Here is a 24495-nt window from a genome sequence, read left to right on the forward strand (position 1 = left end):
GGACATTGGCGGCCGGAGAAGCCGCATCCAGGGCAGCCTGGGGGAGAAAGGAAGCGCCCGAGGAGTCCTCCAGGCTGCGGCTGTCCTATGTGCAGGACGCCGCGGCGGCAGAGGGAGCAGGCGGTGAGCGGCTCAGAGGGCTGTGCATGTGGCCTGTGGGGTCTGCAGCACAGGACGGTGTTCCGGGAGGCGAACTCTGATTGGACCACAGGGTCCCCATCCCTCCCTGGGGAGGGCTGGGACAAAGCAGCCCCTCCATCCAGCCTGTGCCCACCCCAGCCAGCCAGACGGGAGCCCGAAGTCCCCCTCCCAGGGGCTGTCTGGATACTTGTAACATCATTCAAGTGTAAAATCATCAGCCGACGTGTGCAGCCTGGCACAGACCGAGCTGTTCTGAGGGCCTGAGGACCGCGCCTGCTAGAACACTGCCCGGCAGTGGTGCCATCTTGGCAGCCACTTGCACCTTAGTGTGAATGAATTTGTCCTCTTTCACAACTGTGCAACCCAGAATTTGTGAGCCAGGAGGCTCGGGCTGCCCAGCCCTCCGGACCAGAGGCTGTCGGCTTCGCAAAGGCAGATCTGAAGCCAGCTGCTCAGGAGGCGGAGATCTGAGGATCACAGTGGGAAGCCAGCCCAGCCGGGAAGGAAAGTCCGTAGACCCTCATCTCCAATGAGCCACCTACCGTCCAGAAATAGAGCTGTGGCACCAACCACCTTGAGCCAAAAAGCTCAGGGACAGCGCCCAGGCCCCGAGCCCACCGCGCAGGCACACTCTGGGCGTGCACATTCGCCACTGCATGACCAGTGGGACCTGGGCTGAGGAACCCCATAAACATCCATGTCTCTCGGGGGCTGGCTGCCCTTCGTTCAGCTCACTAACTAACACAGCATCCTTGCTCACAAAGGGGGGATGGGATTTCAGATTTTAAAAACCAAATAAAACCCTAACCAACAAAACAGCCCAGGTCACTGATCACAAATCCCAGCAGGATGAACGGCCTCAGCAGCGAGTGGCCGCGGCGGGTCCCAGGGCCACAGCTCTGTCCTCCGAGGTCACTGATGTCCAGCCGCCATCCTTTCTCCAGCCCTGCTGGAGGGCCCGGCCCGGGCAAGCTCGGGCTGAGGCTGCAGGCCGGGCCTCTGTGCTAGTGATCAGGACCTTTGCCAGTTGCTGAGGTGCAGACCAGGGGTTTTGGGAAACCACACCCAGCTTCCCCAGCCCGGCTGGTGGGAGCCTAACGATGCAATGCTGTCTGGACTTGGAAAGATAATTTATCTGAGTGAAGTCGCTGTCACATGAACGATCACCCCAGCCAGGCCCTGGTCACTCAGGCTTCTCGGGAGGCTGAGATCTGAGGACGGAGGTGTGAAGTCTGCGAGACTCTTTATCTCCAAGTAATCATCAAAAAGCCAGACATGGAGCTGTGGCTCAGGCGGTAGAACACTAGCCTCGACCAAAGAAGCCAAGGGACACTGCCTAGGCCCTAAGTTCAAGCCCCAGGACCAGCACAAACTAAAGAGCAACCATTTAAAGTGAACAGTTCAGAGGCACGTAGAACTCCTTCCCTGCAGCCCCCTCCATCCCGTTCAAAGCCTGCTCCTCACGCTGCGGGGAGCCCTGGGCCCTGGCCGGGAGGCCGCCCTCCGGGACCCAGCGCTGTCCACAGCACAGACAAACTGCTCTCGTGCTGGACTTGCTCTTGTGTGTTCTTGCTTGGCTTTTTCTCCTCAGGCTGACCCTGGACTAGTTGAGCAGCACCTCCAGCTTTCTGCTGGTTAATTGGAGATAAAGCATCTTACAGACTTCCCAGCCTGGATGGGCTGGCTTTGAACTTAGATCTTCGGATCTCAGCCTCCTGAGTAGCTGGATGACAGGTGTGAGCCACCGGTGTTCAGATTTTGTTGTTGTTGAGACAAGGTCTTGCTGTGTAGCCCAGGCTGTCCCGAAACTCTCTCCGCCTGTCCCAGCGTCCCAGGGCCGGGGCGACAGTGCCGGGATGGCAGGCTGCACTGCTGCGCCTGGCGGCTTGGTTTTACCGTGGCATTCGAGGGGAAAACACTTCAACGGCAGGCCGGAGCCAGGGCCTGCTCTTGGGGACGAATCTTGCTACCTCATGCCCCCCCCTCTTCCCCCCGTGGCCCAGGAAGCCCAGCCCCTCACCTGTGAGCAGCTGAGGCCAGCCTCCCACCCGCAGGCTGTCTTGGCATGCTGGCTCACTTCCGGGAGACCCAGCTTCCTTCCTTTTCTGTCAGGGGGGCCGCAGTGCACAGGAGCTTTCTGTGGCCTGCTCCATGCTCGGCCCTGGAGGACAAGGCCTGCCCGGCCCTCCGGTCCCCGGCCCGGGGCTCCTGACCTCTTCCCTGCCTCCTCTTCCCATCCCACTCTCTGAGCAAAGCTGGAAACACTCTCCTCCTCCGAGTTTAGGGGCTTGATGAGGCGCACCTGCACAGCGGCTCAGCTTTGCCGGCCCCGGCTGCGGGATCAGGGCAAGGGCGCCGCCCCGGGCTGCAGCTGCGTGGAGCTGAGTTCCTGGAAGCTGGCGTCCCGGCTGCCTTCGGCGGCTCCTCTAGGGAGCTGAGCCGCGTGACAAGCACAGCCCATGGCGCTTTCCCGCTTCCTGAGCCGAGGAGGCGGGCAGGTCTGCCAAGCCCCTGTGTCCAAGCACACGCTCCCAGGAAATTTCCACGGCCCCTGGGCCCTCTGCTTTCCCCACCAGCCGGCCTGGAGTGCCCGCTTCCAGACAAAAGGGTTCCAGGCCGCTGGCCCTCCCGGAATGCAGGCTGTTGTTGCTGTGGCTGGAGTATTTTCTTCCTTCTCTGTTACGTTTGCCGGCATTGGGGTGTCCCGCGGTACGGTGGTGCGGGGGGGTACGGGGACAGCGGACACCTTAGAAAACTTTTTTTTTTTTGGTCAGTTGTGGGGCTTGAACTCTGGGCCTAGACGCTGTCCCTCAGCTCTTCAGCTCAAGGCGAGCGCTCTACCACTTGAGCTACAGCGCCACTTCCGGTTTTCTGGTGGTTTATTGGAGATAGGAGTCTCACGGTCTCTCCTGCCTGGGCTGGCTTTGAACCGTGATCCTCAGATCTCAGCCTCCTGAGTAGCTAGGATTACAGGCGTGAGCCACCAGCACCTGGCTCACCTTAGAAAACTTTGAGTGTTCCTTGGGGGCCAAATCCACCCACCACACCATCCCGGCCCCGTCCCTTAGGGGCTCCTCTCTGCTGGCTCTGAGGACACCCACAGCTTTGCCAGCCCGGCAGCCGACAGGAAGCACGTTTGGTGTGAACACAGCCGGGCACAGCCAGCCCACCAGCGGATCCCAGCATCTAGGACCTTAGCTGACTCATGCGGAAAGCAATTCTTCACAGCTCAGGGCTTGAGGCAGATGCTTGTGCTGCGAGGAGCACGTCCAGCACGCCGGCAAGAGCAGGTGTGGGCGGAAGTGTGAGTTCTCTCAGCCTCACCACCAGTCAGAGGAGGAGCCAGGACAAGGGCGGGGCGGGGCCACGCCCACCCAGCCAGCCAGTGACAGGACAGGAGAGGGCCTGGCCACACCCACCCAGTAGCCAGTGACAGGCTGGGGATTGGGTCTAACTCCAGGTCCTCTTCTCTTCACACGGAGATGGGTAGGAGAAAGAGAAATGGCTGGTGGAGCTGTTTGCTTGGTGGCTGCTTTGAGGATGAGCTCAGTAACTAGCAACGGCTTCTGTGTGTGTGTGTGTGTGTGTGTGTGTGTGTGTGTGTGTGTGTGTGTGTGTGTGTGTGTGTGTGCACGGCCCCTAGTGCCCCTGCCATGGCCAAGTGTATCTCCTTCTGGAAGACCAACCTGGTCTCTGCTCCTGGGCCATCTATTTGTCTGAAATTATCCTCACAGGTGTACGTGTAGGGTCTGAGAGGTGTGTCCCTCAGGAAGGCTGGGGTGACCCCTGGACTCCAGCCCCAAGGCGGGTACTCTCTGGAGAAAGCCCCGCCGGCTAGACCTTGGGCAGTTCTGCTCACGTGCCCTGGAGGGAGGGCCAGCATGGGTCATCTTGGCTGGCTGCCTGTGTGCAACAAGCAGTGCTCTCCCTCATGGCACCAGAGGGCGCCATTGGAGCGGCAACCCCACCTCCCTTCCGGAATCCGTGAGGGTTGGCTCTCCTGGTCTTTAGGAGGTGGCTACCACAAGAACGGCCTCCAGCCTCCTCCATCCCGGCCTGGTCCATCGCCAGCCTCCATCGCCAGCCCCATCTCCAGCTGGGGTCCAGCTGGGCGTGTGGGTGGCCTTGAGCCTGGTGAGTGTAGGAGGAGTCGGAGCCGCGGCTGCAGAGGCGTCCACGCGGGACAGCCCAGCCCAGTGACCCCATGGGAGGACTCGGCCAGAGTCGCCTGCCTGCAGCTTCCTGGAGTCAGCGCCGGCCCGGCCCGTGGATCCGGAGGACAGCTGGGCCCTCCAGGCCAGGCTCCCAGCAGCTGGCGGAGCTCCGAGTGCGGGGGGCGGGGGGGGGGGACCCAGGCCCCCCCGGGATCCCTGATCATCAGGGTTTGTCTTGGTCACAAAGCCAAGCCAACATCTGTTTCAAAGCCGGCCTGAACCTGGGGCGCGTTCGATGTGGTCACTGATTTCTCAATCTCCGCTGTGCTCTGAGTGGGGTGCCGCTTCGGCCCACGTGAGCCAGGCTGAGCCGGGCTGAGCCGGAAGACCCGCGCCCCCAGCACACCAGGCCCGGGCCGGGCTGAGCGAAATGTCACATGGGTGGCCAGGTCTCACAAAGGCCATGCCTGACAGGAGGCTGGACCTGGAGAGGACACAAGAGACTATCGCGAGCTGGATGTTCTGGAACTTTCCATGGGTCACAACCTCCCTAGACCTGGACTTCCCCCTCCCACTGCCAGGCCCTCCCTCTGAGCTGCTTTTTCTGGGTCCCCCCATCTTTCCCGGGGCACCTCTGTCCCCTCAGCAGGTCCTGGAACCTTCCTGTCTTCCCACCCTGGGTCAGAGCCGCTCGTGACCCAGATTCTCCCTGAGTGAGCTCAGACCTCCAGCCACGCGTGGCCCAGGGGCTCCTCCCCCAGGACGGTCCCGGCTGGTGCACGGCAGGACCAGGCCGACAGAGGCCCGCCACCTGCTGCGGGACCCCCAACGTGGGTCCTGAGGTGCGGACCCCGCGGCGTCCGCGCCCCCCGCCAGCCTGGTGACGTGGGTTGACTCAACCGTGAGTCAGGACAAGCCGGCCTGGCATGTCAGCCGCTCAGCAAACGAGGCCTGGAAAATGTGTGCAGGGAGAGAACAATCCCGAAACAAACAAACACGCGAAAGACGAGAAAGAGGTTTTTAAAAGCCTGGAACCAATTTTGGGGCTGAGCCCGGCGGCCCACACGGCGCAGATCCATTTCAGCTTCCCAAGCGTTATTCTATATGACTTCTTTCCTGCAAGAGCGCGGGAGAGCTGCGTGGGACCCCCCCCCCCCCCCCCCAGCGCGGGCCAAGACAGCAACAACTGGTTTTGATTTGGAAAAACAAAAGCCACCGGAACACAGAGGAGCAACGTCTAGGCAGGTTCCAGAAGCAGCCCACACATTCCTGAATGGCTCCCGGCACTCGGAGGTGGGCTGTGCCTCCTCTGCCTGATCACTCGACTTCTCTGGGCCGTGTGAAGAGGGGACTGCAGTCAGCTTGCTTAGGCCTTGGCTGGATTGAAAACCCTCACAAATGGTGGCGTTTATTCATCCTACGAAAGGGAGACTGACTGCTGGGAGTCAGGATTCATCCTCCTGTACCTGCATCTTGGCAAATCCTACTGCCAGGACGCTGGGCGAAACCCCTGATGCTCGGCCGACCTTCCCATGTGAGCGTAATGGGTTGGACAGGGCACAGAGGACACCAGGAGGCAGATGAGGAGGCCGGGGCGAGGAGGCTGGGCATGGGGGGGGGCAGAGGAGGCTGGGCGTGCAGGAGGAGAAGGAGGCCGGGGAGAGGAGGCTGGGCATGGGGGGGGCAGAGGAGGCTGGGCATGCAGGAAGAGGAGGAGGCGGGGGGGGCAGAGGAGGCTGAGTGTGCAGGAAGAGGAGGAGGCCGGGGGGCAGAGGAGGCTGAGTGTGCAGGAAGAGGAGGAGGCCGGGGGGCAGAGGAGGCTGAGTGTGCAGGAATAGGGGGAGGCCGGGGGACAGAGGAGGCTGGACAGCACCCAGGCCCTGAGTTCAAGCCCCAGGACCGGCAAAAAAAAAAAAAAAAAAAAAGCTTCTCGAGCTGTTGCCGTGGCTTGAGCGGCAGAGCCCCGGCTAGGAGTGGAAAGCCGGCAGGAGACGTGGAGCTGGGAGCAGAGCGGAGCAGCGCAGGGCCAGCACGGCAAGCACCAGGCTCTGAGTTCAAATCCCAGTACCGCTAAGGAAATGAATGAATGAATGAATGAGAGCAGAGAAAATGGCATTCTACTTTAGTTTGCACATCTCACAGCTCCATCCTTCCACGGCCACGGCGGAAAGGAAGTTTCTGTCTGGGTTTGTGACGTGAGTCGGAGGAAAAGGACTCTGGCTGGAAGGCGGTCTCCACCGCATGGGGTGGAGCAGAGCCGCTGCCAGCGGCCGCGGCGCCTCAGGCTGGGAGCACGGGGCTCCACGAGGGGGCTGCACCCTCGGCCCCCCCGCCCCCCAGAGGCCTTCTCCGTGGTCCCGGGACCAGAGGCCCAGGCAGCCAGGGACGAGAAATGCCCACAGCAGGCCGGCTGCACAGAGCCCCGGCCCGGTCAGATCTGAGCTCAGGGTCGGCGCTGCAGGCCCATGCGCCCGGCAGTGCGGAGGGGAGGGCGGCCTCTGGCGGTCATGGACCCCGGCGGACAGCCTGTCTGAGGGCTGCAGTTAGGTTGGGGTGAGCTGGGCACCCCCTCTCCCCGCACTCCAGGGCCATCAGCAAGCTCCTCGGGGACTCCGCCTCAGGACAACGTGGCCGCTGTGGTTCCCGATGTCACGTCTGCGTCCTGGATAGGGAGGAAGGGAGGGAGGGCAAAGGGGCGTGCCTTCTGTCCTTCCCTCCCTCCCTCCCTCCCTCCTTCCCTCCCTCCCTCCCTCCCTCCCTCCCTCCTTCCCTCCCTCCCTTCCTCCTTCCCTCCCTCCCTCCCTCCCTCCCCTCCTTCCCTCCCTCCCTCCCTCCCTCCCTCCCTCCTTCCCTCCCTCCCTCCTTCCTTCCTCCCTCCCTCCCTCCCTCCCTCCCTCCCTCCCTCCCTCCTTCCCTCCCTCCCTTCCTCCTTCCCTCCCTCCCTCCCTCCCTCCCTCCCTCCTTCCCTCCCTCCCTCCCTCCCTCCCTCCCTCCTTCCCTCCCTCCCTCCCTCCCTCCCTCCTTCCCTCCCTCCCTCCCTCCCTCCCTCCCTCCCTCCTTCCTTCCCTCCCTCCCCTTACTTTTAGGTCCAAGGAGAAGGGGCGGCCCTGGCTCCGGGCTGGGTGCCTGTCTCACTGGGCGTGAGGCTGCTGCCCGACCCCAGGTCCGTGAGGACCCCAGACCACACCGGAGGGAGGAGGGAGGAGCAGGGGCTGCCAGTGCCGGGCGCCCACCGCACAATAGTTCCCAATGAGTCTGCTCTGTGGCCCAGGCCTGGGCCTCAGGCCCGGGAAGCGCCCGGCGAGCTGCTCCCATGCCACTGGGAGCGGGCGTGGAGGCGCCACAGGGCGGGGGGGGGGGGGGGTCTGTGGGAGCTCCATGGACGGAGGCGAAGCTTTTGTCTGTACTTGGGTGGAAGAGTCTGTGAGAACCAAGATGGCCTGCTCTGCCCTGGTCTTGGGAGGGGGAGGGGAGGAGGAGGAGGAAGTGGAGGAGAAGGTGGGGAGGAGGGGGAGGAAGAGGAGGAGGAGGGAGAGCTCACACTGAGGAGGAGGAGGAGGAGGAGGAGAGGGAGGCTGGAGAACTCACTGAGGGGGCAGAAGAAGAGGATGGAGAGAAGGGGAGGAGGGGGAGGGGAGGCTGGGAGTCATACTGAGGGGGAAGGGGAGGAGGAAGAGAAGAGGAGGAGGAAGTGGAGGAGAAGGTCGGGGGAGGAGGAGGGGAGCTCACACTGAGGAGGAGGGGGAGGAGGGGGAGGAGGAGGGAGGAGGAGGGAGGAGGAAAAGAGGAGGAGGAGGAGGAGAAAGGGGAGGAGAAAGTGGGGGAGGAAGGAGGAGGTGGGGGATGGGAAGAGGGAGGAGGAGAGGGAGGAGGAGGGGGAAGGGGAAGGAGAGGGAGTGGGGAGGGAGGGGAGGAGGAGGGGGAGGGCGAGGAGGTCACTCGGAAGACTGGCACACTGCCTTGCTTCCCCTGCACTCCCCTGGCCGGGCTCCCTGGCGATCTGCTGCCCCCCAGTGGCGGCAGGCCTGCACTGCCCACCCCCTACACACACACACACACCACACACACACACACACACACACACACGCACGCACACACACACACACGCACACACACACACACGCACACACACACACGCGCACACACACACACATGCACACACACGCACACACACACGCACACACACACACACACATGCACACACGCGCGCGCGGCAGGGGCGGGGGGCCCGGGCTCTACTGGGCCCAGCCGGGGGTGCTCACACTGGCTCTCTTGAACACTGATTTGCTGTCAGCCATTTGCCCTTCGTGAGCGCACAGAGTCCTCCACGGCCCTTTGCAGGTGCTCGGTGCCTCTACTGACTACGCCGCGTCTTGGCGGGCGCTGTGCCACTGATTTGCCCACCGGACACCAACCTCCCACTCCAGCCCTCAGCACTCACCCCGAGCCCGCCGCAGCCCTCCGGGGCAGCACAGAGCCCCGCACCCCACCCCCAAGGGGCGGGCACGCGGGGCGTCCGGTGCAGGACAGCAGTGGCCAGCTGCTCTACGGCCTGGAGCCTCCGTGAGATGGGCCGTCCACCGGGCCCAGGGCCTCCGGGCTCCCTGTCGGGGCGTCCTGGCCAGGAGGGAGGGACAGCCCCTCCCCCCCCGCCGATGCACAGCTGCGTGCGCTGTGGGCTGTTGTCCAGGGTCACGGGGACCCCGCCACGGCCCCTGTGCTGGGAGACGCTGGGGGGGGGTCGCCCGGCTGCGGTGACTGTCCAGCTCTGCTTCACATCCAGGGCACGTGGCCAGTGCTGACATCTCCAGAGCAGCTGGTGGGCTGGGCCGCAGGGCCATCTGGAACTTTCCAGGCCTCAGGGAACACTTACATAACCGGTTCCCAGGGGGCATTTGGAGGATGGTCTCCCTGAGGGCCCAGGAACGGCAGAGTGTGTCACGCTGGCGTGGTGGTGAGTCCACCCTGGTCACGCGTTGCTGACGGGTCCTCGGGGTCGTGGGTGGCGCTGGGCACGGTTGAGTGAATCCGTGTCTGTGTGCGTGATCCTGGCCGCGGGACTCTGACCTCCACGCACACACGCAGGGAAGCGCCCGCAAGGCCCCCCCCAGGGCTGCACCCGGCGGGTCAGATGTGGGGGCGCGGCTGCGTGCACTGACATCCCCGCATCCCCCGTGGGGACTCCTGCCTTGTTTTGACCCTCTGGAAACTTCCCCAGGCCCCATTCCTGGCGGTGAGTAAACATGTCTGCTCCTTCCAGTATTCACAATGAAGCACGAATGAAAGTTTGGGAGAGGGGACCCGTGGGGAGACGAGGACGATCGGGGTCCTGGGGGACTTCCTTCGCTCTCTGTCCTGCGCGTCCTTAAGCAGGGATGCTAACCACTGCGGGCGGAGATGAGCCACTCACCCGTCAGCTCCTAGCCCCCAGCCCCGCGGCGCCTCACCCACAGCCAAGGAAGGGGCGCTGCCCCAGCCCAGCCGCCACCCAGCGGGGCTCCGCCCCCCTCCTCCCGGGCAAGATGAGACATTCCCAGAGATGCATTGAGTGGGGGTCGGGCAGGAGCCCCACAGCTGGGGACAGCACCATGGCAGGGTCCATGTGCGGACAGGAAGGCTACAGGAGGTCAGCTTCATCCCAGGAGCGACGCCCCAGAGCCAGATGCCGGGTCTGTGTGTGTGTGTGCGTGCGTGTGTGTGTGTGCACGTACACACACATGTGTGGGCTTGAACTCAGGACCTCACACACTCACTCAAGGCTCCACCGCTCGAGCCACCGCTCCACCTCTGGCTTTTTGGTGGAGATGATCCGGGGACGTTCCTGCCTGGGCTGGCTCTGCACCTTGCCCTCAGGTCCCGCTGCCTGAGTGGCCAGGAGCACACGTGTGAGCCGCAGCACCCAGCGCTTTCTGTTTTCCTTTTTTTGAGGCAAGTTCTTGTGACGCAGCCGGGCTTGTCCCCGGCCACGGGCTCGAGCTGGGCTCACAGGTGCACGCCGCCCCACTGCCACTGCGGCCAGCACACGCATTAGCCCCAGAGAAGCAGGAAACGAGGCCTGCACTTGAAACGAGGCCTGCACTTGGGACGTGAGCCACCGTGCGCCATGTTGGCAACACCTGGCACGGTGAGCCCCGGTCCTCCTGCCGGTGTCATGACCGAGGCTGGTGACAGGCGGTGAACCTGTGCCCAAGGCCGGCAGGAGGGAGTCAGTGCCCATCCACACAGCCTTGGCTGGCATGCGCAGAGGCTGCTGCCCATCAAAGCCGGGCCAGGGGCTGGCAGGGGGGGCTGGCAGGGGGGCTGGCAGGAGGGGCTTTTGGGGGGGCTGGCAGGGGGTTGGCAGGGGGGCTTTCAGGGGGGCTGGCAGGGGGTTGGCAGGGGGGGCTTTCGGGGAGCTTTCGGGGGGGGCTGTCAGGGGGTTGGCAGGGGGGCTGTCAGGTGGCTGTCAGGGGGCTGGCAGGGGGAGACTGTCGGGGGGGACTGTCAGGGGGTTGGCAGGGGGGCTGGCAGGGGGAGACTGTCGGGTGGGCTGGCAGGGGGCTGGCAGGGGGGCTGGCCTCTGGCTCCCTGGCTCCTGGCTGGAGGCCACCACCAGTTCACCTGTCCAAGATGAGAGAGGAATGGGCAAACTTTTCCAAAGCCCTGCTTTGGTAACAGGCATTTTTTTTTCAAGAGTCTAAAAGACTTTTCCAGAAGCCCCACAGCAGTCTATGTCAGGTTTGGGTTTGGCATGAACAATTGGAAGGTCAATGCAGAAAACAAACCAACCCAACCCAGCAAAAGGGGCCAGTCTCAGAACTGCCTCTACAAGGGATTTGAACTCAGGGCCTAGTACCTGCGAAGTAGGTACTCTATCACTTGAGCCATACCTCCACTTCTGGCTCTTTGGTGGTTCATTGGAAATAAGGGTCTTGTGGACTTTCCTGCCTGGGCTGGCTTTGAACCGCGATCCTCAGATCTCAGCCTCCTGAGTAGCTGGGATGACAGGTGTGAGTCACCTGGTGCCCAGCTGAGACTCTGGGTTTCTAACAAGGCACAGCCACGCTGTCCGCAGTCTGGGGGGATGAGGTGTTGGGGGCCTGTGGGGTTTTGTTGAGGTCTGGTTGTTTCAGGTAGTGATAGAAGCTCTCACAGGGTGACCTGGGCCCCGGGCCTCTTCCTGCCGCTGGGCCAGGCCCGCGCCGCAGCCTCCCAGAAGCAGAGATGGTCCCAGACAGCTGAGATCCCGAGAGAAAGGTTTTAAATGTTTATTGTACAGATTGTGTGGACTTGCCCATAAGAGATACATTAAGGACACTTTAGCAATCAAATCAGTGTGATTGGACCAACAGCAGCCGCCGGCAAGGCCCCAGCTCGCGCGCGGCACAAGGAACGGTTACAACCAGCTTTTGTACATCGGAGGCAGTGAAACACATCATTTTTCATAGAAAAAAAAGCACACACACGAACCGCAGGCCGTGGGGCCTACAGCTAATTGAAAACTCAGATCACCACTGGGCAAAGCCTGAAGCCGAAGCGAACCCCAAACCCGTTGCTGCGGCTGGCTTGCTGTCCCTTCGGGGCACAGGCCACGTCCCGGGAGCGCGGGGCGGGCAGCCCAAGGCTCCGCTCTCTGGGTAGGAGGGGTTCGAAGGAGTAGCTTTCTGAAGACAAACGGTTCCAGTTCCACACTGTTCACGGGGACAGCAAGCCAGCTGGGCTCCACCACAGAACCCGCAACACTAAAAAGGACTCACAGCAGAAGTTTCCACTCACCCCTGGGCGTCTGCCTGGAAGTCAGTCCATTGCCCCGGCCTGACTCAGGGCGCCCTCACTAGAGACCCAGGGGAGATGCGTTCACCCGGCTCTCCCTCCCCCTCCCCGCCCCGCCTCCCTCAGCCTGTGCACACCTGCATCCAGTGTCTTCCCAGGTGTTCACCGCTAACTAGACGCCAAAGACAGACGGCCCAGCCCCTCTGCCGTGACAGACGGGGTGAAGAGCCAGTGCGGGAGGGGGTACAGCAACCCGCCAGGTACAACAAGCAGAGAAATCCTGCCAGGTTTTGCACAGTGGAGCGAAGAGCTGAACCGTTACAAAAGCCCTCCAAGCGCTTCTGCATGGGTTCGAGAACTTCTCAGAGCAGACCCGGACCCCGCCCGGGCGTCCAGGGCTCGGCCCAGCGCACTGCAGTTTTCTTCCTTTCTCCTCAGTCTTTTGCCTAAGAAATGTGCTGTTGGAGAGTGGGCTGCCATTGGGAAGCGGGGTTCACCCATGGTCTCCCGGCTGGCCTGCTGGGATGGGGAATGTTACCTCTGCTGTTCACCCAGGGTGTCTACGTCCCTGGGGGCCATGGTGGAGCTGCACCAGCCACACAAGCCAGAGCTCGCCACACGCTGGAGCCTGGCAGACGCTGGCAAGGGCAGCGTCCCCGAAACATAGCAAGGGTGCCCCTCGCGGCCCTGCCTTTGTGGTTCATAGCCACAAACCAAGCCTCTAACCTCTGTAAGGAGTGTGCCCAGAAATCCAGCTAAAGTAGGTCACTCAAGACGGGGGGGGGGGGGGGGGTGTCTGTCACCTTCTCACAGCAGCTGCTCCGAGGCCTCTCCGGGAGCCGCGGGGGCCCAGGGGCCCAGAAAGGATGGACGCTTGCAAAGCAGAGTCCTGACACCGGAGCCAGCGGGGTCGGGCAGGAGCCCCCAGGGAGGATGGGAGGGGGCTCCGGGTTGCCGGTCCTCGTGGAGACCGAAAGTCACGGCAGGAAACAGACAGGCCACGAGAACCAACGGGGACAGAGACGGGCTCAACCAGCACTGCTGCGTGAGGACTTGGTGCACACGGCCACCGCAGGCCGCAGCCTGGCTGGAGTTAGGGCGCCGCCAGGGCAGAGCCGGAGCCCCTCAACCCTGACCAGCCCCATGTGTCTGACCAGCAAACATTAAACCTATGCTTCTCATTGGAAGGGATGGACGGTGGTTCTTTATTATTTTTTTAAATAACCCTCTTACTCTGCGTCTGTGCCTGTTCCTTGCACCTCTCCGCACCCCGACACTACTCAGACGCCGCGTTCTCGGGGGGCTTAGAGTCCTTCCCCTCCCCCCACGGGAGCACATGACAAGACCCTCATCATAGCTGCCCTGGGCCAGGGCAGGGTGGGGCTGCAGTGATGAGAGCCAAGTTGGCAAGTCGAGGCCCCAAGTTCGAATCCCAGTATCACCAAAGTAAAAGAACCGGGCTGGATCCCTAAAGGTCAGGGGCTGCTGGACGGAGACCCCGACCCCAGCAGGATGGAGACCCCAGCCCCGGCGGCCCAGTCCCCAGTCAGCTGTCCAGCCGAGACCCGGGGGGGCACTGCTCCACGGTGAGCCTCAGGCCGGGGGTGTGACAGACACCATCAGAAGCAAGTCTCCCGGCCGCCAGGTCCCCGCCCACCCCCAATGACAAAGTGAAGAGAGAAAGCAAGACCCCGAAGCCCCGTGGACGGCGTCCTGGTCCCGGCGCCGCGCCTCCGCTCACTGCCTGACCTCAAAGATCCGGAAGGCCTTGCCATCCCGAGGCTCGCTCAGGCTGCAAGAGAAAGGGAGAGCTGTTACAGGAGGCGTGGGCGGGCGCCACCTGGTCCCCATGGTGCCTGGCTATCCAGGATGGAGCCCGGCCGGCAGCAAGCCACACAGCCCGGCCGCCAACACCCACGGCCTTGGCCGGGCAGCCTCGCTCTGAATCTGGGTCAGGACTGTGAAGTTGTTCTCTTTGAACTCCAGGTTTGCTGACTCACGTCTGGCCACCTGGACTGGGTCTCCAGGATGGGGGCTCACTTCCGCTGCCCCCTGCGCGTCAGTCACGAGGTGGTACGGGGGGGGGGGGGCGAACGCCACGCCCAACCCTGCGTCAGGCCACCCAACATGCGTGCCCTGTCACCTCCCTGCGGCGTGGCGGAGGAAACCGAGGCAAGGAGCCAGGGTCACTCGGATGGTCAAATCCACCCTCTCAGGCTGGGAGTTAATTCCTGCAGCCTTCCAGGCTTTGCAGACAGCTTTATGAGCTGGGTGTGGTGGGCCCTGCCTGTAATCCAAGCTAAAGGCAGAGATTGGGAGCCTCAGTTTGGTACACATATGGACACGCGTGTCCACGAGCACACACACATACACTCGGAAATCCTCTATCAGACACAGTTTGCAAATGCGCTCCCAGGGTAGCCTGGCTCTTCATTTCCTTAATGCCGTCCTTTCAAACACAAAAGTCTTAAGCTGTGATGAAATCTGACTCATTGGTTTTTCTCAGTTATAGATGATACTTCTGACATTCTATTTAAGAAATTGTTGTCCAATGCAAGGATTAGAACTCAAGACCACAGGGGTTTAGGCCTTAACACTCAGGTCTGTGAGCCAGCTTGCATTGAGTGGGGGGGGCAGAGGCCAGCCCCGAGTTTAGGGGTAGAGGTGCAGCCAGGTTCATGTCTGCCTAAAACTCAAACAGGCCCCCTTCATCCGCTGTGGGGTGTGCATCGGCGTGCTTACACCACGTGCCTCCCGGCATGCAGACATTTGCCTAAATCCCGCATGCGGTGTGCGGGATCCTAGAGGGTAGGGAGCTCTATGTTCGGGTTTGGTCTTTTTGAGAACCTTCCACACTGACTTCCATCGTGATTGCACTAGCTTCCATTGGAAGAATAACAGCTTCTCAGCCTTTGACCAGATGACCTTTCCCTGTAGACCCTCCCCTCCCACCCAGGGGCTGCGCACGGGACAGCGGGCTCTGTGCTGCACCTTCTGTTTATTACCACATGTTAGAACGTGTTCCTTCTCTATCTATAAAGGAATCCCAGTGAGGGAAGGGATGACATCGTCCAAAAAGAAATGTACTTGTTACCTGACTTATATAACTGTAACCCCTCTGTATGTCTGACCTTCATAATAACAATCACAAGAAAAGGAAAAGAAAAGACTAAATCCCGCCAGACACCAGTGGCTCACGCCTGTCATCCTAGCTACTCAGGGAGTGGAGTCTGAGGATCATGGTTTGAAGTCAGCCCTGAATGGGAAAGTCTGTGAGACTCTTTTCTCCAGTTAACCACCAAAAAGCTGGAAGTGGAACTGTGGCTCAGATGGCAGAGTTACCTTTGAGCAAAAAAAAAAACTAAGTGATAGCACCCAGGGCCTAAGTTCAAGCCACTAACCAACACACGCACACACACACACACACACACACACACACACACACACACACGAAGCAGAAAATAACAAACGGAAGCCACACAGGTGCATTTCTGATGTTCATTGGCACTTGCCAAAATGCCCCCAGGGTTAAACTCAGTGGCAGCAGCAGGGCACAATGAACGATGAATAACCTGCCACAGACAGCAGCTCTCCACTCCCCGCTGGCCAGCGCGCCGCTGGCGCTCTGCTCACTTTGAGTGAGCTCAAGTGCCGATAAATAAGCCAGCCATGATTTATAAACACAATTTCCTTCAGAGCAAGACTCTGCACAGTCCCCAGGACTGCACAGCTGGCCGCACTGGGCGGGGGGGGGGGGACCCATTGCCCTCTGGGGGCAGCCGCTCGGAACCCACTGGCTTTCCCGCCTCCCCCCTCCCCCCAGCCTGGAGCTCCTGGCTACCCTGGGATTGAACCCCGGAGGCCAGCATCAGATGGGGCTCTGTGAGAGAAAGCCAAGAACCACACACAGCAGAAACCCCACCACCCGTGGCCAGCGACTCCGCCTGGCCGAGGGATGGAAGGAGACAGAGAGGACCGGGGTCACCTGGCTCCGGCTGGCTTCTGGAAAGCTCTGGTCTCAGCCCTTCCTTGAGTTCCAGAGCTGGGTGATTTCCCTGGGTTCTCTGCCTAGACAAGCAGCCCGGGAGAAGCCCAGGGTCGCAGCTACACGGGGAAAACGACACGGAGGGGCACGTGTAGGCAGGGCGGTGGTCCTCATCTCCACCACCCGCAGCCCACCGGCAGCCAGTCGCCCATCTGGACTGCATGAGGTTGTTAACTTATTTTTTTGTTTATACTCTCTCAAAGTTCAGAGGAGGAGGAGCAGGAGGAAGAGGAAAGAAGTGGAGGAGGGGATAATGAGATGAGAAAGAAGATGGGGTGGCGGGAGGAGGCTCGGGGAGGCCCGGAGAGGGGCCAGCTGGGGCTCTGCCAGGCCCCGGGAAGCAGCTCCCTCGGGGGCCTGGAGGGCCGGGCTGGCCTGGATCCCTCCGTTCCCCGTGTCCTGCCTCTCGGGGAGGAAGGGCTCGCTGCCATCTGGCTCCCGCTGCTAGCAGTGTGGGCAGCGAGAGGACAGCTCGCTCTGGAGTAGCATCCTGTCCGTCCTGGAGGACCACGTGCGGGCAGCTGGCCACGGGAGCCCAGAGCGAAGCGCACAGCGGACGGGAGCCCCGGCCACCCTGCCTTGTTCAACCTGATTCCATCTTCACTGCCAGAAAACGCCTCTGCTGCATCTCTGCATTATGTGTCTCTCCACACGACCCCGTGTGACCGAGGGCAGTGCTCTGTGCTCTGTGTATGCACATGCACACAGACGTGCACACGCACACATGCGCTCTTGCACGCACGCACAGGCTGTCTTCTCTTAAAGGGACACGGTGCTCGGCCTGGCCAGCTATCTTGTCTCCTGCCTATGAAACCAGCGAGATTTCCCTTCATTAAGTTTTTTCCCTATTGGGGAGCAGAGCCCCAGGAGAAAGGAGCGCTCGGGCGGCCCTGGAACGTGAGGTCCTCACACACAGGGGCCCTGGGCTCCCAGAAGTTGGAGGTGGCCCAGTGCCAGCAAAGGACAGCCTCTGGGGACCTGGGCTGTGGGAGATCCTGGACTTGATTTTCACTTTCTATAAAAGAGACTTCAACAATAAAATCCTCTGCTCTGGTGTCCCCCGATTCCTCTGCCAAAGCCCTGACCCCCACCCCCCAGTCTCCAGGCTCTGAGCTTGGGGACAGCGTCTTAGAGGTGGCTGGGGTTGGGGAAGTTATCGGATGGTCACGTGAAGACACAGGAAGAGCCCTCTGCAATCCGAGAGGGCGGGAGGGAGGGAGGGAGGGAGCAAGGGAGAAACAGAGGAGGGGAAGAGGGAGAGACGACGGAGAAAGAAAGAGGCACCATCTAGAGCTGGAAAGCCCGTACCGACCAATACTGGGGTCCTATTAGCTTTATGGGAAAAAATGCGCCTGCATGCACACACACACCTGTGCATGCACACTCATACACTCGTATACACACACACACACACACACACACACTGAACAGAACAGTAAAAGGACCAGGAGGCTACACCAAAAAAAAAAAAAAAAATCTGGGTTCCTCCTCTGGGGACAGCCACGGGTCACCCCCCGCTCTTTGGGCTTCTATTATAATAATGTTCCTACAGGTTCTACATTTTCTACACGAACATGTGATGGTAACAAAAGGAAGACAAGAAGCCAGAGCCTGGTCAGCTCCTGGAGAGTTGACGCGGGAGTGCCCGTCAGGCAGAGCGTGTCCAGGGCGGGCCCTACCTCTCCGACTTCACGCCGTTCCGCAGCGAGCCGACGTATCTGGGCTTGCTGTTCACGGGCATCACGTCCACGTAGCCGCCGCTCTCGTCACGGATCACGCCCGCGTGCACCGCTGCCTTGCAGATGCTGGAGCTCTGAGACACAGGGGCCCGAGGTCAGGGCTGGCCGGCCCCCGTGCAGCTGGCCGGCCCCGACCATCCCGGGCTTGGGGAAAGCCCAGCTCCACCCCGACTCAGGGTCTCTCCACACACCGTTTACTCAACATGAGCCAGCCACGGGCCAGCCAGGCTGTGTCCCCACAGAGTGCGGCAGGAGAGGAGGCCTCTGGTCACTGTGTCACTGACTTGTCTGCTGCCGGCCTCTAGAGGGCAGCCTGGAGGCCAGCCCTTGGTCCTCCATTCTGAGGAAAAGCTAGCGCCCGGAGCAGCGGGCACACAGCCAGAGCTGGGCTGGCTGAGCCAGAAAGCCCACCAGCAAAGGACACAGGCCAGTCCAAGCAAGAGTCTGTCACCACCTCCAACCCGGCGACCTCGAGGGCTGTCCCTGACCCCAGCGTCCTCGCCTGGGACACAGCGGGAGGGCGGGTCCATCTCCACCGCACCGTGGGTGGGGCCCGGATGCCCGCACAGGTGGGAGAGCTTAGCCAAGCACCGGGTGGGGGGGAGACAGGTGAGGACGCGGAGGCCACCCAGCATTCCACACTGGGAGATGCGCCGGCCAGCAAGGTCAGCCATCCCGACCTGCCCCGCCCAGATGCGGCAGAGCCAGAGGCTGAAGTGCCAGGACGGCACCTCTGCGCGCCAGCATCCGCGGTGCTGAGGCCCTTCCGTCCCAAAATAAACCTCTTAGCTAAACAGACATTTTCCAAAAAGCATCACCATTTCCCAGAATCCAGAGTGACCCAGAAACCAAGGCCAGCAAAGAGCCGTCCTCCTCCCCGCTCTCGCTCTCGCCCTCTCGCTCTTTCTCTCTGCGTTTTCTCCCTCAGGTTTTTTTGTTCCCCTTCCTTTTGAAGATTTTGTTTTTAGCATTGCCTGGATGGTATCTTGAGTTGTGTATTCATTCAACAGTCGGACTAAGCAATTATTGTATGCCACATTCTGCCCCCAAACTCAGAGCCCTAGCGGATGCTTTGAAGACCACACTCAGGTCTCACCGCACGCCTGCCCCTGGCGGCGGAGCTACAAGCGCAGGTGCCCGTGCGAGGCGCACAGGTGCCCGTGCGAGGCGCGCAGGTGCTCGTGCGAGGTGCGCCCTCCTCTGCGTCCGCTTTGCTGGGGGATTTGAGGCAGGGGATTCTGAGCCTTGCTTTCCACCCAAGGAGACCTAGAGAGGGTGGTTGTTTTTTTTTTCCTGAATGACTCTAAACTTAGGAAATATTGGATAAAAAGTAACTATGTACTACTTCTAAGGGTCAAGTTCTTGTGTTTCTTTTTGCTTCACGAGGTCAGCAGCAGCTCTGACTTCCAGGTCTTCTTTGCATGTGTTCTTGCCTAAGGAATCACGTGGTCCCATCCAGTGTGTTTAAATTCTGCGCCTCCGGCAGGACTCTCGCCCCTCCTGCCTTCTTTTTTTGCTCCTGGAGTTGCTTCACCCACCCATTCTTTAATCACTTTCAAACGCACAGTCTCTGCCTTTTAACTGTAATATGTGGTGCAAACACTTCACGTCACAACTGATACACATCCTCTCGCTTACTCATAAAAAAGTCTGAACACCGACAACTCAATTTTTGCTGCACAGCTTTCAGGAAGGAGAAAAAAGCCTCATAAAGAGGGAAGAAAAAAGAGACGGGGGAGCGGAAGAGCTGAGCCACAAAGGCGGCCCGGCCTCTCAGCCCCACGTGACCACACGGCCCAGGATGGGGAGAGTTGGGAGGCAGGTGGACCCAGTGGGGGTGGGGAGGGGGATCACTAAATGGAGCTGAGAAAGGGCTGTGTGCACCGCCAGCAGGAGCCCAGCCAGGCTGGTCCAGTGGTGATACTCCTGGCCTAGAGGACCCCAGCTCTTGGCTGCTCCCGAGAGGCCAAGGAGCTGGAGGAGGCCCCCCGCCGCCGGCAGCCGCGCAGGGCCGCTCACTCCCTGAGCGTGGACCTCTCCAGGGACCAGCCACGTCCAGGGGCTCAAGGGCAAAACACCCTGTTGGAGTTAGGAGGGAGGGCAGAATAAGAGACCCAACACCGTGGTGGACAGGGGTCATCTGTGGGAGCATGCGATTTCTGTAGAGGTTCTGGGGGACTCTGGAAAGATGCGGGAGCATGTAGGAAGACGGAGTTTGTAAAGCAGGGAACTTTCCAACTGAAGGGTGGTTTGGTAAGATAAGGCACACGAGCCCCTGACTACCCAAGCTGAGGCTCCCGCCAGTCCCCAAGTGTCTGCAAGGGGGGGACCAGGGCCACAGAGACCTCGTGAGTCTGGCATCGGGCTTTGTGGGACCTGAGGGGCACTGGGGGTCCCCGTACTCACGTCGGCATAGATTTTGCTTCCAAACACAGAGGCCCAGTAGGATGGCTGGTCCCGACAGCCGGCAGGACAGCGGATCCTGGAAAGGAAGCGGCGCTTGTGAGAAGGGGAGGGGGGCAACCGAGACACCCCGATGTTCCGCGCTGGTTCTTTCCATTTAAATTTTTTTGGGGGGGTCTGAACTCTGGGCCTGGGCGCTGTCCCTCAGCTCTTCAGCTCAAGGCTAGCACTCTACCATTTGAGCCACAGCGCCACTTCCGGCTTTTTTCTTTTTGCTTATGTGGTGCTGGGGAATCGAACCCAGGGCCTCAGGCATGCAAGGCAAGCGCTCTACCACTGAGCCACCTTCCCAGCCCCTTTCCATTTAAATTTTGCGATTTAACTTTCTAGATGAAAGACAGGCATGTCCTTTAAGATCACACACACACACACACACACACACACACACACACACACACACACACGGAGATGTGCCAAAGCAAAAAAGCAAAAGGGAATCAAAGACCCCAAAGAGACAGGGTAGATTGTGTCTGGGTGTTGGTTAGTTCCTCCTGGGGTACAGTGTGCAGACTGTGATCACACTTTGTGAAGGTCACTTCTGGCCGCAGAGCGGGGGGGGGGTGCCTCACTTTAGTGACTCATGGAATATTTCAAGAAGGGGTGCTGATAACCTGGGGTGGCCTGGCCAGGCCACCGCTGCTTTGAGTCCCTGGAACTGGGTGGGACCGGGGTGGCTGGCGAGCTGCTAACCAGGAAAAAGCCAAGCTTAAGAAAAGGCCGTTTGTGTTTATCTAGAGCACTCGACCACAGGCTGGAGCCCAGGAACCAAGACACCAAAATGGCACCCGGAAACCATCCGGCCAGACACAGACAGGCTTCTGGGGCTGAGGCAGCTCTTAGGGGGAGTGTAGGGGGCAGGCAGGGAAAGGGGGTGTGTTTGTGTAGACCTCTTAAAAAAAAAAACTTAAATTTTCCTACTTGTGCCCCGCTCTGCGGCCAGAAGTGACCTTCACAGAGTGTGATCACAGTCTGCACACTGTACCCCAGGAGGAACTAACCGACACCCAGACACAATCTACCCTGTCTCTTTGGGGTCTTTGATTCCCTTTTGCTTTTTTGCTTCGGCACATCTCCGTGTGTGTGTGTGTGTGTGTGTGTGTGATCTTAAAGGACATGCCTGTCTTTCATCTAGAAAGTTAAATCGCAGGTCAGAAACTTACATTTTGGGCCCTTGTGCTCTATCAAGTGTTTCTTCGTATTTTTCTGAAATCATTTCCTTGTCCTGGAATCTAAATCTCTTGCACTAAATCTAAAGGAGCACTGGAAAGAGACCACCAGGTGGCGGCAGGGCTGGGTGGCCCCGGCCCAGCCCGGGGCTTCCGCGTGCTTCCTGGCCCAGGCCAAAGTGGCTGTCCTTGTCACCCGAGTGTTGGAGGCCTGGCAGCCCTGGCTGAGCCCAGGTCACTGCAGAGTGGGAACACTTTAATCCCAGCCTGGTCCCATGGTGCTCAGACAGCTTGCCCTCCAGGGTCCCTCCGCTGGAGGGGAGTGTTGGGGACGAGTATCACAGGGGGCCCGGCCTGCTCTAAGAACCACCTTCCTGCCCCCCAGCACTGGACATGGTCAGCAGCAAATAGGGGAGCACGGACCGCAGAGCCTGACCTGGGCTGGGCGCTGCGTCCCTCACCCTGGGGGCGGGCACTGAATCCTCTGCTCACAATGGGTGGGTTTTATTTTGTACCTCAATTAAAAAAATTTAGCTGTTTCTAGAGAAATCCATAGGAAGTATGAAAACATTAAGTACAAGGTGGTAAGCTAAATTTAAAAGGGACAAATGACAAGTAGCTCCCAGAGATCTAGAAGGGTCTCTGGAGGAGAAAGGTCAGGGTTGAGAGTCGGGGACCCTCAGGGGGAACCAGCACACTCTTGGTGACATTTGCAGGGTTCGGGGACCCAGGACCCCATGCCTACCAAGGGGCTGGGGAATTTCTTTTTAATGCTCCTAACCAACCTTCTCAGGGAAGGCCCAAGCTCGAAGTGACAGACCCCCAGGTACAACCCATCTGGCCATGCCAAGATACGCCCAGATCAGGTGACAGCCCTGGCCCACCAGACAAGAGACCCCTGGCCAGCCGCCCCTCCACCTTACCGCGGGCAGTGGGTGGCCGGCTCCTCAAATGGGCAGAGCTGAGCGACCGTGGTATAGCAGTCCAGGTCCTGCTCTACAAACAGGAGCACAGAGGATGTGTCAGGCCCCGGCAGCCCGGGAAGTGCTTGGTTTCTCAGGGACCCACCGTGCTGGCTGTGTGCACTGTGCTTCTGGCTTTGCAGCCAGGCAGCTCAGTAGGCAGATGGGCGCTGAGGGCCCTGAGATGGGGCCCAGTGAGACTTGGCTCAGGCCCCTGGTCTAAGACACATGGCAGGCCCGCCTCCTGCTCCTGCTGCTGCCTCCTGGGGCAGGTGGCACGCTCCCTCACAATCTTTGCTCCTCAAACAACAGCAGGCCCAGCACTCTGGACTCCCAGCCGCCTGGCCTTGTCTGACCCAGGGTTAGACGTTTCCTTTTTTTGAATTTTTCTTTGCGACGGCTTCTCACGACGTGGCCCAGGCTGCACAGAACTCTTGGTTCCCCTGCCCCGCCCCTGGAGTCGCTAGGCTTAGCGGCGGCGTGTGCTAACCACTACTCTACCTGGCAACCTTCTCATTTCCACCTTGGTGGGTCTGTTTCAAGACTAGCCAACCCTGCCAGAGTGGCAGAAGGCAGCCACGGGAGACGTGTAAACAAATGGGCGTGGCTGTGTCCCAATAAAACTTCATTGACGAAAACAGGTGTTGGGCAGAGCTGGCGGAGCACGCGCCAGTCTGTCCCTGGGGCAGCCAGGGAATTCCGTAGCCACCTGACAAAGGGACTGGCTTTCTTAGCTCTAGTGCGCTTTAGGTCAAGTTAATGCTCTTAAAACGTTTTTTTGGGGGGTCCGGTCGTGGGGCCTGAACTCTGGGCCTGGGCGCTGTCCCTCAGCTCTTCAGCTCAAGGCTAGCACTCTACCACTTGATCCACAGCGCCACTTCTGGCTTTTTTCTTTTTGCTTATGTGGTGCTGAGGAATCGAACCCAGGGCCTCATGCATGCAAGGCAAGCGCTCTACCACTGAGCCACCTTCCCAGCCCCCTCTTAAAACATTTTTGAAGATGTTTCTCTGTATTTTTAATTTGCTTAAAAATATTTCGTAATTAGGGGGGAGGAAAGCATGACTACACACTTTTTGAGGGCAGCTAGCCGGCTGTCTCTGCCCCCAGGTCAGTGACGAGAGCCACCTCCCCTACAGAGCAGAGCGCTCTGCAAGCAGAGGCCCAGGGCACTGCTCAGAGGTGGTGAGGGCACCCCCGCACCCTGCCACAATAACACCCCGAGCAGTGGGAAAAGCTGGGCCAGGGTCAGGCGGTGGCTCACACCCGTGACCTCAGAAAGATGCGTTTTCAGGCCAGCCTGAGCAAAAGGATTTACAGGCCCCCATTCAAATGGAAGAAACACGTCTGTCATCCCAGCTCCGGTGGGAAGTGTAAAATCGATGGGCCATGGTCCTGACGGCCGGTCAGCTTACCTTCCACCTTGGACACCTTGAATGAACTGGAAGGCTTGACTTTGCTGGAAGGGAAGATATGGGGTCAGTGCACACAGGAGCCCTGCTCCCCTAAAGGAGCAAGTCCAGACCCCGCTTCCCTTCTCCAGCCATAAGAGCTTGACAGTTCTTAGAATATTCTAGAACAAGGGATCCTGACCCTCTTCCACCAAGGACTTCTCCACCAGCCTGGTGAAGTCTACAGACTTAGAGTAAGTGTTTCACACGCATAAAGTGTATCTCAAACGTCGCCCGGGGCAGCAGTGGTTACTGGTGTCAGGACGGGAGGAGTTTGGATTCCACTGCAGCGGGGCGGCCTGATGAGTGTGTGGAATGGTGGAATCCAGACTCGCTCCTCCACTTCCATTATTTCAGGTGATGGCAGCAGGGACCTGTTCCCAACAGTCTGTGGCAATTGGTCCCTGGCGGGGATGTCGCCTGCCCTTCCAGCACTCCACCCATCAGGAGAGGACAGACCGGTGGGGACAGGGCTGCACCGGCTGCCCACAGGCCGCGGGCTCCCTGGAGGAAAGGACTCGGCCTGCCTGGAACCTGGGCCTTTGGCACACCTCAAGACCCAAACACTCCGCTGACACCCCACCGTGTGGCCATCCTTGCAGTCTAGGGCTGGTATCGGCCACC

The 24495-nt window shown here is 60.3% G+C and overlaps 1 protein-coding gene across 1 annotated transcript in view; it reads right to left on the reverse strand.

Annotated features, from left to right (window-relative positions):
- Positions 1-12829: 12829 nt before the first annotated feature.
- Crispld2 (cysteine rich secretory protein LCCL domain containing 2) overlaps positions 12830-24495 on the reverse strand; it is a 36412-nt gene continuing 24746 nt past the window's right edge. The window contains exons 11-15 of the mRNA XM_042671479.1: positions 23836-23879; positions 22384-22456; positions 20238-20313; positions 17772-17905; positions 12830-13839 (exon numbers count right to left, since the gene is read on the reverse strand). Of these exons, the coding sequence (XP_042527413.1) occupies positions 13785-13839; positions 17772-17905; positions 20238-20313; positions 22384-22456; positions 23836-23879 (382 nt within the window). The 3' untranslated portion in view covers positions 12830-13784. The remainder of the gene's footprint in view (positions 13840-17771; positions 17906-20237; positions 20314-22383; positions 22457-23835; positions 23880-24495) is intronic.

The sequence above is a fragment of the Dipodomys spectabilis genome, unplaced genomic scaffold, assembly GCF_019054845.1.
Source record: "Dipodomys spectabilis isolate Male_0828 unplaced genomic scaffold, ASM1905484v1 ptg000628l, whole genome shotgun sequence".
Lineage (NCBI taxonomy): Eukaryota > Metazoa > Chordata > Mammalia > Rodentia > Heteromyidae > Dipodomys > Dipodomys spectabilis.